This window comes from Silurus meridionalis, chromosome 12 (assembly GCF_014805685.1).
Source record: "Silurus meridionalis isolate SWU-2019-XX chromosome 12, ASM1480568v1, whole genome shotgun sequence".
Taxonomy (NCBI): Eukaryota; Metazoa; Chordata; class Actinopteri; order Siluriformes; family Siluridae; genus Silurus; species Silurus meridionalis.
This window is the reverse complement of record NC_060895.1, coordinates 11,737,825-11,749,477: the sequence shown is the minus strand read 5'-3', so window position 1 is coordinate 11,749,477 and position 11,653 is coordinate 11,737,825. Positions and strand designations below refer to the sequence as shown.

General features: G+C 38.7%; 1 protein-coding gene across 1 annotated transcript in view; it reads right to left on the bottom strand.

Annotated features, from left to right (window-relative positions):
• Window positions 1-864: 864 nt before the first annotated feature.
• The window catches only part of pak4 (p21 protein (Cdc42/Rac)-activated kinase 4), a 15,546-nt gene continuing 4,757 nt past the window's right edge, over window positions 865-11,653 (bottom strand). The window contains exons 2-10 of the mRNA XM_046863210.1: window positions 7,940-8,161; window positions 7,461-7,672; window positions 6,973-7,363; window positions 6,429-6,839; window positions 6,110-6,243; window positions 5,682-5,808; window positions 4,504-4,629; window positions 4,212-4,346; window positions 865-4,042 (exon numbers count right to left, since the gene is read on the bottom strand). Of these exons, the coding sequence (XP_046719166.1) occupies window positions 3,887-4,042; window positions 4,212-4,346; window positions 4,504-4,629; window positions 5,682-5,808; window positions 6,110-6,243; window positions 6,429-6,839; window positions 6,973-7,363; window positions 7,461-7,672; window positions 7,940-8,140 (1,893 nt within the window). The 5' untranslated portion in view covers window positions 8,141-8,161 and the 3' untranslated portion in view covers window positions 865-3,886. The remainder of the gene's footprint in view (window positions 4,043-4,211; window positions 4,347-4,503; window positions 4,630-5,681; window positions 5,809-6,109; window positions 6,244-6,428; window positions 6,840-6,972; window positions 7,364-7,460; window positions 7,673-7,939; window positions 8,162-11,653) is intronic.

Here is an 11,653-nt window from a genome sequence, read left to right as displayed (position 1 = left end):
AAGAACTCGAGGTACACGCCGTGCCATAAGTGGTATAATACCACAGACATTTCGTTGTTACTCAACCGCGCTCACGCAACAGTTACGCAGATCCGAGCTGCTCATGTACAGGCAGGTTAGATGCAATCATTTACCGCTCACAGCACTCTTACAGATGTGCATTACTGGATACCATAATATAATGTGGTTCTGATATTAACACTTTAATGATGGAAAGTGGTAGTGGTTTAAGTCCCAGCCCCACCAAGCTGCCACTGTGAGGCCCGTGAGCAATGCCCTCACCCTCTGCTTAGTATCTTATATACTCTGACCAGGCAAAACCTTATGGCCACCGATCAGGCATAACATTATGACCACCTGCCTAATATTGTGTTGGTCCCCCTTTTGCTGCCAAAACAGTCCTGACCCCTCAAACATTAACAGTATTAACTTCTTCAGCAATGTGAGCTACAGGAGCTCGTCTGTTGGATCGGACCACATGGACCAGACTTCACTCGGCCTTGGCCACTCATTAACCCTGTCACCAGTTCACAGCTGTTCCTTGGACCACTCCTGATCGATACTGACCAGTTCAGACAGGAAACATCCCACAAGATAAATTTGTTTATATTAAACCTGTGTCATGAGAAAATATATTATCAAAGCACAAAAGCAACTCTACGTACATCACTAAATGTGAAAGATAATTTGAAACTTTAGATCAGATCAGATCAAGATTGTTATTAATTAACAGATTTTTTTTTAATTTTCAAAATCCACTTGAGGACTGTTTTTGTGAAGATTTTGTGCATGGGCTTGGTGTTAAACGTTTTGTTACTTTCTTTAAAAAGAAAAAGTAGATTTAAAGAATCCCAGAGACAAATATTTGTACGCAGAAAAGTGTATTCCGAGAAAAAAAAAATAGGGTGAGAGGGAGGAAGTCATTTTAACAATATAATATCACAAATCATGAAGGGAACTGACATCAGGTGTCAACCAAAAGTAAAATTTCTGCAAGACTAGAGTTAACACAATGAGAGGACTGAACTGGCTGAGGCACGAACATAAACAGGCCAGTCAATAGTAGTCGCAGTCCAAACAGGAGTAAGAGCTTGTGTCTGAGGAAATGAATCTAAAATCATGGGTTTGCCAGCTAAGAAAGACCGCAACTTTTGAATCATTGTTTACATGCCATCGCTCATTAAAGTGTACTCCCATTCAGTCGTTTCAAACCAAAACAAACTGTTTAAACGCTAAAATTACACATTGCAGAACTACAGATATTGCTTTAAATTACACACACACTCAAACATAGACGGTGGTTTCAGAATGTATTGATACAGACGCTGTATGAATAAGCAGAGCCCATTACCTGGACTTGCGGTTTTGGCAAACTAACAGATCTGAAAGGAAAGCAATTCATAATGTACAATGCCAGTACCACATCTGTATCAGTACAACTGATTTAAATAAACACAATGAAATCAGGAAAACCTAGATGACGCATTGCTCACATGTAGTGAAAGTGTACTGAGCATGAGGCATTTCTACAGTTATATGATCTGTACGGAACACAGTCTATGTTCAACAACATTTATATTACTAGCAAATAGAGAAATGAAATAATGGTGTAAAAACCCATTTGTGCATCTTCAAAATGCAGAAATGTACCTAGTTAATGAACACAGGCAGAATCGTGACTTGGGAGATGGACAGAATGGTACAAGATGTTTCCAAACACAAATTCATATACATGTATAAATGAGCTGAACATTTACATCTCTCACACTACAGTATTTCCCATTTAACAGCAAAGCAACACTTGCAGTTTTCAAGACATGCCCTGATATTATTAACATTTTATGTTAAAGAAAGATTTCAATTTGAGAGACTTATTTTTTTGGGCCAGAACTCAGTAATCACACACTGGAAAGCATATTGACAACTGCATGTGCCACTGAGTAGTGTGGAGGATTTAACTGCATTAAGGCTGTTAAGGAATAAAGTAATGACTTGTTCCTAGATCAACTTAATACTTACAAACAATTCCCAGTTTAAAAAAAAAATATCATGAATGCTATTTGGTCACTGAAGGATCATTTGTACATACACAAGTTAATCTACTTTCACTGTAAGAAATGTTTATGCTACTCAGATGTTTGATTGTCTTTTAGTTTCTACTCCAAAAACTGGAGCACTTTTTTGTAAGGAAAAAAAGCTGCTGGTAAGTATTATTAGTTAAACAAAAAAAAAAATCCAAACAAAAAATAAAATAAAAAATGTAACATTTGTTGTCTAGATCTACACATGGATTGATTTGTTAACGAATTTGACTACAATTGGAATGAGAGTTGTTAAGGCATCAGTAAGATTTAAAAAAAACTCTCACATCATATACATTGCATTGCAACATCTCCAGTTTTTCTACATACGTATATTAGAAAAAATATTACTTCTTCGTATTATTATAAGAAGAAACTCCCAACTGATTAATTTGCTTATTTAAGGCTGAAACGTGTAACAGCACAAGCACACTCTATGCTTGGTGTAGTGTGAAATTTAGAAGTTTACAGTTATTCTCTCAGTTAGTGTCACATCTTAGGTTGCTGTCTAGGTACAAGCGAATGTGCTCTCATGCAAGCCTTAAAAGCTTGGGAATAGAATATAAAGGCACAGTTACTTACAGAGCCCTGCACTAAAATGGGCATTTGTGCTTAAACAAGCCCAAAGCTACATCACTTTAGGCCGTTCTTGTTAGTGTTTATATGCAGCAGGACACAGGGACAGCAGCTTCTGAACAGTCAAAGGCTTAGACTGAGGAACATAGGACTGTGCCATGCCTAGAGTGCTACAGGATAGCGTTTGATTTCATGCATCCGATTTAGTTCATCTTCTAATTGACAATGCTTTCACAATCACAAGTTCTGCCTGAATACGACACATAGGTCCAGCTGAATGTTCACACAGTCCTGAAAGTTTCACTCGTACACTTCACATGTTAAAAGGAATTCTGCACAAGAATGTACACAGTATGTCGAGATGCAGAGCTACATGGTAAGAGATCCCTTTAGATATTTGGTGACATTTCATACTGTTTTAAAGGGACGAGGGATTTTCCTGTATATTTAGTGTTGGGTTGAAAGAAAAAAAAAACCAGGAGTGCAGCTTTAATCCTAAAACAGTGCTTAAAATATCTTCACTGTCACCCAAAAGATATATATTTAAAAAAAAAATTATAATAAAAAAAAATTCACAAAATCTTGGAAAGGAATTAAAAGCACACATCCAGTGTTGACCTAGTCTAGGGTTGTAACAGAAGCCTAGTGTTTTTTTTACTTTTGATAAAGTACAATATAGCTCTTCAGTAGTTATTTTCCTCTTTACATTGCTTAGAAGTCAGAAAGTGGTTACAATGCGGGAGGTGAAATTTTAGTTTAGAAACAGAGCACTACTTCCACTGTGTGGGTGGGGATTCGGGCTGGGGCTATGGGAGACAGCAGATCCAAAAAGTCCCAGATGTTAAAGGGAGATAGTAATTGCTTCACCCAGAAACACAGTCAGTGAGAGATCTTTCAAACCACAGAATCAATTAAAAACCCTCCTTAGTAAAAGAGGAACACTGACACTCAATTCTCACTTTACCAAAGCAACAGGTTTCCAGTGATCATACAACTAGTGTAAAATCATCAGTGTTGTCCTTGCAGAGCTTCTTTCAGTTTAGTCCCTTCGAAAAGCCTCAGTTCAAGTCAACAGCAGTGTTTATAGTATTTTGAGGCAAGTATTTTCAAATGCTTAATCTGAAAACCAAAGCATGCAGAGCCACACTTGTCTGCAAACCTCCTGCCTCAAAGGGTCCGTTCTTTGAGATAAACAAAAGCTCCTGGTGGAATGGTTGTCACTCTTGTGCTCATCTCATGCGGTTTTGCCTCATGAGGGGCACAATACAAGAGGGAGGGCCAGATTTAGAGAGAAATGGATGCTTGAGGAGCTCCTGAGCTGTGGCCCTCTGGGCAGAGTCCCTTACAAGCATCCTGTCCAAGAAACCCTTTAGAAGCGGTGAGACCTGAGAGAGTAAAAAAAAAAAAAAAAAAGCTAAGTAAGAAAGAGGATTATAGAATAAAGCAATACTTTGAACACACAATAGTTTATTTCTATATCGCTTTTCACAACAGACATTGCCTCAAAGCAATAAGTTTCACGAACAATGAAACAGAAAAATTGTAAAGATTTACTTTGTGAAGGTTCTTTAGTTTGGGTGGTAAGTTGTCTCGAATCATCTTCATTGCTTTGAGTGGAGGTTCATTAAAATAGGGAGGCTCTCCATCTACCATTTCAATTACCATAATGCCAAGAGACCAAATGTCCACCTGTGAGCAAAAAGATCCTTTTGGTATTTTGTAATGTACCATCAAGCAGAATGCAGTGAGCAAAGATGCAAAAGAAAAGACAAACAATTCTTACAGCTAAAGCACACATTTATAAGTTGAAATGCAGCAGGACAAGAAAGTGAAAGCAGAATCTCACCTCTGGTCCATATGGCAGTCTTGAGATGAGCTCAGGTGCCATCCAATATGGAGTTCCAACCAATGACTTTCTGCGTTGGACCTCTTTTGAAACTTGTGCACAGAAGCCAAAGTCAGACAGCTTTATCTGAAATGTTTAGAAAATGTATTATAATTACCATCACTACACTATTAAATAAAAATAGTGTCAAATATAATACATCTAAACAGTTTGACCTGTATTACACAGGGAATTTCCAGGCTTGTTCTACACATTTTGCAAGTAGACTAGAGGTCACTTCCTATAAAGCTTCTATCTTGAAGTAATGCAATTCAGTGCTGTCATGTAGGCAACTACTATTTCAGCCAATACCTTCATTATATTTCAGCAACAAGTTCTTATTAAATGATGTAAATGATGCTTTGAGGAATATGCCTTGTACTGTGGTTTATTAAGCACACAAATATCATTAAATGAGTTTCCCCTCTGGGATGAATAAACAATCTGGTATAAAGATAATCATATTTTGCAAACAACTTTTTGCATGGCTGGCAAAACAAAAAGACGATTTATGGCCAAAAAGACTGTCTGGCCAATGTGAAATGAGGAAACGAAACATAAAAATGCAAACACAAAAGCTTGCCGAGAAACAAATGACAATTACTACAAAAAATACTTCCTCTTCCCTTACTGCAACCACAAAATGAAACCTTGCGTTTGTATGACACACACCAGTATATATTTTAGGGGCACCATAAGTGACTGGAAATGAACCACTGAAACCCATCTTTCTGTTAAGCTTTAGTTGTGGTGCTGATTTGTTTTACAAAATATGCATGCATTTATTTTTACATTTTACACAAAGTCTCCAAGCACATTATAGCTGTAGATTTCAAACCACAATAAGTAAGATTTCATGGGGAACAGGCAAAACGGAACAGATAACTGTGGTAATGAGTTTTTAAACAAGTTTGCATAACATTTCCAAACCAATGGTGTCATTTACCCTACCGGTTCCCAAACCTGGTTTTGGAGTACCAACAGTGCTGCACATTTTAATGTCTTCCCTAAAACAGCTACAGCCAATTAAATGAATCAAGTGTGTTTGGGTGCTCAAGAAGAAGGGTTATGAAACTGTGATTTAAGCTTGTATATTTAAAAAGTTAAAAAAAATCTAAAACGGTAGGCAAAAAACTTACTCTGCCATCATGAGTAAGTAGAATAGAGTCGCTTTTAATGTCTCTATGGATGACACCCTGAGCGTGCAACACTGACAGAGCCTTAAGCACAGACAGGCACACAGTGGCGATCTGCTCTTCATTCATCCTGAAACACATACAGCACGTATTAAACACTTTCGTGATGATGCAAAAACAAAACAGTTCATTTCAAGAGCCTAATGCTTGTGAAACATGCATAAGTAACTGACTTAGTGAGAAATCCTGCCACTTAGTGGACAACATACTATATTGCAAAGTTAAAATGCATAAACAGTAGAGTATTAGGATCTACTAGCTTACTGTGATGGAAAAAAATATTTGTGCACTATTTATTGTGGTATAATCCTTGTGATAATAAGCGTGGGTCACACAAACAGCGCGAGTAAGAAATAAGCACAAACACTTACCTCGTATGTGTGACAATGTCAGTGAGCGCTCCACCTTCAAGGAATTCCATGACGACCCAGAGCTCATCACCGACCAAGTAACTGTTGTACATGTCCACAACATTCTCATGGTGATAGTCTCGCATGATCACCACCTTGACAAATATGAAAAGCTCACTAAACGACCGACAATGCGAACAGTGTAGATTTCATGCAAAATGACATGTGCAGTGGTGTCTAATCTGGAGGTTAAAAACCAAGATAATGTGCTATCAAACATCAGCCTACACAAGGAGTATTTTTCTGACAAAGTTAGAATAAGAATTCTAATTAAATTCACCTCGTTAAAGAGCAGCTCTCGACGCTGTTGTTTGCGCAAATCCATCTTTTTCACAGCTACCAGTTTGCCTGTGCTCTTAACTGTTGCAATACACACAATACCAGTGGAGCCCTCGCCTATTTTGATGTAATGGTCCAGGTAGGTGCGTGGGTCACCAGGATCCACCACCATCTGCAGGGCAGCACGGAACTGCTCATGAGAAACACGTTGAGGTTGCTGTGGTGGTCCAGAAGGCACAGTGGGTCGAGATGCTGGAAGTAATGGCTGGCTGTGAGCAGGTTCTGGACCCAAAGCAGGGTGAGAGGCATGATGCTGCTGGGAGGAGCCCTTACCCCCACTGCTTCCACTTCGGCTTGATCCACTGGCCGGGCCATTTTGAGGAGGATCGTGAGTCCTGCCTGGCTTCAGGTCCTAAAATGGAAAAGGAGATAAGGGAGAAGTAACAAAGAGCAGAATGTAAACATACTGATAAAAATGTGTCAATAGCCCACCACAGTTGCCTTTTTTGTCCCCAGAAAGTTCTTGTTTTCTGGTCTTTTCTCACCTGATTGCTGGGATTTCGTGCAGAGTCACTTTCAGTGCGGGGGTAAGTGTTAAATGGCCGACTTTGTTGAGCTGGCTTCATTATACCCTCTGTAAGAGGCAGATTGGGGGTTCGAACATTTGGTCCAGAGAGAGGTCTCTTGTCTCGTGGAGACTGTGGTCTTTCGTCCTGACTTGTGTAGCTGGATTTTGGCCTTTTGTCATTTGCCACTTCCCTCCAGACCACTGGATTATGGTGATCTCGTTCTCGTTCTCTGTGAGGTGGTGCGTGAGGTCCAGTGGGTCGTTCTTGATCTTTGTGTCTGCTTGGCTCTTGGCCATGGGGCTGCATTGGTCTTCCATCTTCCCTGTGGGTTCGAGGTGGTCTCTGGGAATCGGGACGTGTTTTCTCTCTATTCGCAAACAAATAAGAGACCTAAGGATCAGCTGTCGGAAACGAAAGGGTGCAAACAAAAACAACAACAAAATACAGAATAAGACAACACTGACCTCTCTTTGCTCTCGCCTACATGATCATGAGGCCGATGATGATGATGTTCCCCGTTCTCCTGTGTCCCAGAGGAGCCAGAGTCTCTGCGAGGATGTGTGGGAGGACTGTCCCGTCGCAGCGAGTTCGAACGGATCACTGACATGGTTTGAAACTCATCTAGGAGCCACGTCAGAGAACCGTCAACTCCTATCTTACTACCTCGCACTATGGCCTGAAAAACAGACAGCACCAAGCAAAGCCAAAGGTCACCAAACCAGCCACTATCCTAAACTCCTTAACAATGATTTGTTGTCTTTCTAGCATGGACTACAAAAATACCGGATGTGATCTTTACTGTACAACCCAAACCACACCAAGTGTGTTTCTGAACAAATATGAAAAAAAAAAAAATCATAATCTACAACAATGTCAACATTGTTTATTAATCCAGACCAAAATCATATAGCCTAAATAATCAATGTGGCAAACAGAATTTTACCTTGCGAGGCTCCACAGTGGTGATGACTGTGGCATCGATAAAAGGCTTGGGCCTTTTGGCCGTGTCTTCGATGAGGCTCTGCCATTGGCGAGGAAGCCCCACAAACTTCTGCTCCTGCTCATCAAAGTCAGTGTGCACACGGTGCTCAAAGTTGGAGGGAGCTGAGATCTGAATGCGCTGCTTCTTCTTTTTGCTGAACATTGCTGCGGCAGAGCATCAGAACTAGCAGAGAGGAGAGAGAATCAGTGACCTTTAGTACTTATGAAACTTGTTCCACACAAATTAAAGACCCTAAAATGGCACCCAAACTACTATGACAAGGTTTGGAACGCCTGACAATTGGGATCAATTTCAATCATTGCAGTGGCTCTTAAGTCAGTTGACTTAAATATCTGTTGGGAAATATGACTGCAAAGAGAAACTAACCTGTGTTACATTTCATAGTAGGGCTGGGCGATAAATTCGATTTTATCGATTAACTCGAATGTGTAGTTTACATCGATCTGTTTTAATCTCGGTTTTCTCTTTAATGTCCGCCGACGCTCCCCTCTGGGCTCCCATAGTTTCGAACGAACTCAGCCCCGCCCCTCCTCCCCCCTTGCGTTTGCCATAGAGATACACAAACAACATGGCAGCGAGCAGAGAAGAACTCGTTCCCAAGAAAAGTTAAGCAGCCGCATGTTGAAAATACACATTTAAGCAGCCGCACTTTGTTTAGTGTTGCGCGTCCAATCATACACTTGGAAGCGACCAAAGTACATGTAAAGGCGCTTCAGAACGGCGTTTCCGTTAAGAAACAGAAAAATCTGATCATTTAAATCACCATATTCAAACACTTAAACAGTCATTTCACTGTGGAGTTTTTAAGAAGAGTAAAAGCAAAATAACTCCAAACATCACTGCATTTTTAACCATGTTCCACATTCAAACACTCATAAAACAGAAATAGTTACCACATTCTTGTATAGGTATATGAATAGGTTAAAATAAAACACACTATGAAATAGGGCTGGGCGATATGGCCTAAAAAAAAAATTTTTTTAGGCCATATCGCCCAGCCCTATTTCATAGTGTGTTTTATTTTAACCTATTTATATACCTATACAGGAATGTGGTAACTATTTCTGCTGTATTTCACCACTGAGTACAGGCAAGTGTATTTTAATTAATTTGATCAAAATTGTATAATGAGCTTTGTTAAAGATACTAAATGTGCTGTATGTTTACAGTCCTGACCTTTACAGTTTTACAAGAATTCTTACTTGTTCAAACAAACAAAAAAAATTGAATTTTAAAACTGATTTAATGTTGAAGGCATTAAAAAATTTTGGACGTCTTTAACAAACTATCATCAGATTCTTAATACAGTGGCAAAACTCTTTTTCTCTTCTGCAGGTTGCACCACAAGCACACACTCTTCCAGTATGGATAAGAGACACTCCCTGAAGCCAAACATGCATCGCTAATAGGAGTCTGGTGAAGCTCCTACCCGCCTCATGCAGGCCTGGAAAACCCACTGTTTATTTATTTCTGTTGCTACTGAAAGGAATTGTTTGAAAAAGCAGCAACTTCTAAAGTACAATCAGAACATTTGTGAAGATGTCAGGAAGCACATGAACTCTGCCTTAAGATCTCAGCATGAATGTATTAGGGTCAATGACATGTTCTTTTCAAGTTGTAGATTTTCAAATGCCATAGAAAATAAATTAAAAGAATTACATGAAAAAATTCAGCTTAGGCAAAAGGCTGTCATATTACCACATACCAAGTCTTAACTGTGGGCCTGTGAGTAACGTAGTATACTAAACATCGAGAGGTCGGCCAATCAATCGGGCCGTTTTTTTTTACATTTTTTAATCAAATCGGCATCGGCTGATCATTATTAGCGGATTTATGCAGCTTTTTTCAATCATATCTGCCAAGTTGCAAAAACAAGAACAGCAACAAGCCTGTTCTGTTTGTTTTTTCCTGGTGCTCATTTGCTTAGCTAATTTGCCAATCAGAAACTCCTTGCTATATATTTCATAGGATAAATATGAGGCTGCATTTGGAGAGAGAATAAGAATAACTTTTTAGAACTGTATTGTTAGTGAGCCTTTAACCAGCTGTAGTTTGGGCTACAGGTAGAAACGAGAACCAAAAACTGGAAACCAGGGCACCAATTGGAGACTTGTTCAATAAATGTTTCATTTAAGCAATCACCTGTATCATGTCTTATTAAGAAATAGATTTAATCTAATTGCATCGGCCAGACAAAAAACCCATATAAGTGGACCTCTATTAATATCACTATGTGTGGAATAAAAAAGAACATTTATACTGGGGAACATGGGGACTGCACACTATCTACTGCTGCGCAACCTGGCAACTCTGCTACTTTGTTAATTACTGGAAAGGGACGACTAATAGCGTGTATGCACCTTGTGCATATTTCCTGGCCATTTTATTAGACATGTTACAATACAGTATGAGACTACAGAACATTCTGCACTCAATCATCCTCTAGCTATAGAATACAACAACTTACATAATAGTTTGTATGTTATACCTGTAACCGTGCAACCACGTACCTACTATAACTGTTTAATAAAAGCTTTAAATTTGCTTCCTAGTGACATCAACTACAAGCAAATGCAAACTGCATTGCCCAAAAACGAGCCTTTGGCAACTCTCAGCTCTATTTCAGCCTCAGGAGGAATAGTGTTTAGGGCAGTGCTTATTTTGTATTAAAAAGACAAAATTGTTAAATATTTTGCATTGTTTATAATGGAAAATTGTGGCTTTTTATTTTTTGCTTTTTCTAAAAAAATATATAGCCTTGAATAAGACACAAAAATACTAGAAAAAGTATCATGCCCAAGAATAGACTTGTGTGCCACCTTGCACCTTGTTAACAACTGAGCTGTGCATAAGCGTGAAGACAAAGAACACTCATAGCTGTATATATTTAAGTCTCCTTCCTTCTACAAAACCAACAGAGCAAACCTGTATAATTGAGCATTTTAAATTATATATTGCATATAATGCTTTAAATTAAAGTAAATAATTTGTAAATTACCGAACATTGCATTGATAATGATTACACACAGTGCCTGCAGAACTGTTTACAAAAGGTTTTTCAGACATTTTGCCATTAAATAAAACATTTTGCCATTAAAAAGCATACTCTCTGAAACCTATTAGAGAAAAAGTAATAATACAGCCATCTACACTCTGTGCAAATATGTGATGCATAATGCTGAAAAATATAAATCACAAACAAAACTATAGCTTGGATTTCACACATTTTAACTCCATTTTAGTTATGTCTCGGGTGACAGTGAGTCACTGGATTTACAACATGTAAAAGTCGTTGTATGATTAATTAAGTGTCTTTATGCACTTATACAAAGTATGGTTCAACAAGAGAATTTAATTTTCATAACTAACGGATGATATACACTTGTCATTCTGGTCACAGTATTGGAGGAATTTTCTGTTTAATCTTCCTTTTGCTCTAGGTGTGATTGTTAGATAGCACAGCTGTTGATTTCGCTCAGATACACAGACTTGACTGCAATTGCAGATGCAAATGTTGACTAAACCGTTTGAACATTATGCAGCCATCATTACAGTGTAATCAACCATAACCTGACTAGCTTTAAATATTTTTTTTAACTAAGTTAAGCAGTGGGAAGGCTAGAGGAAAGAAGAGAGCAACACTGACAGAAGCAC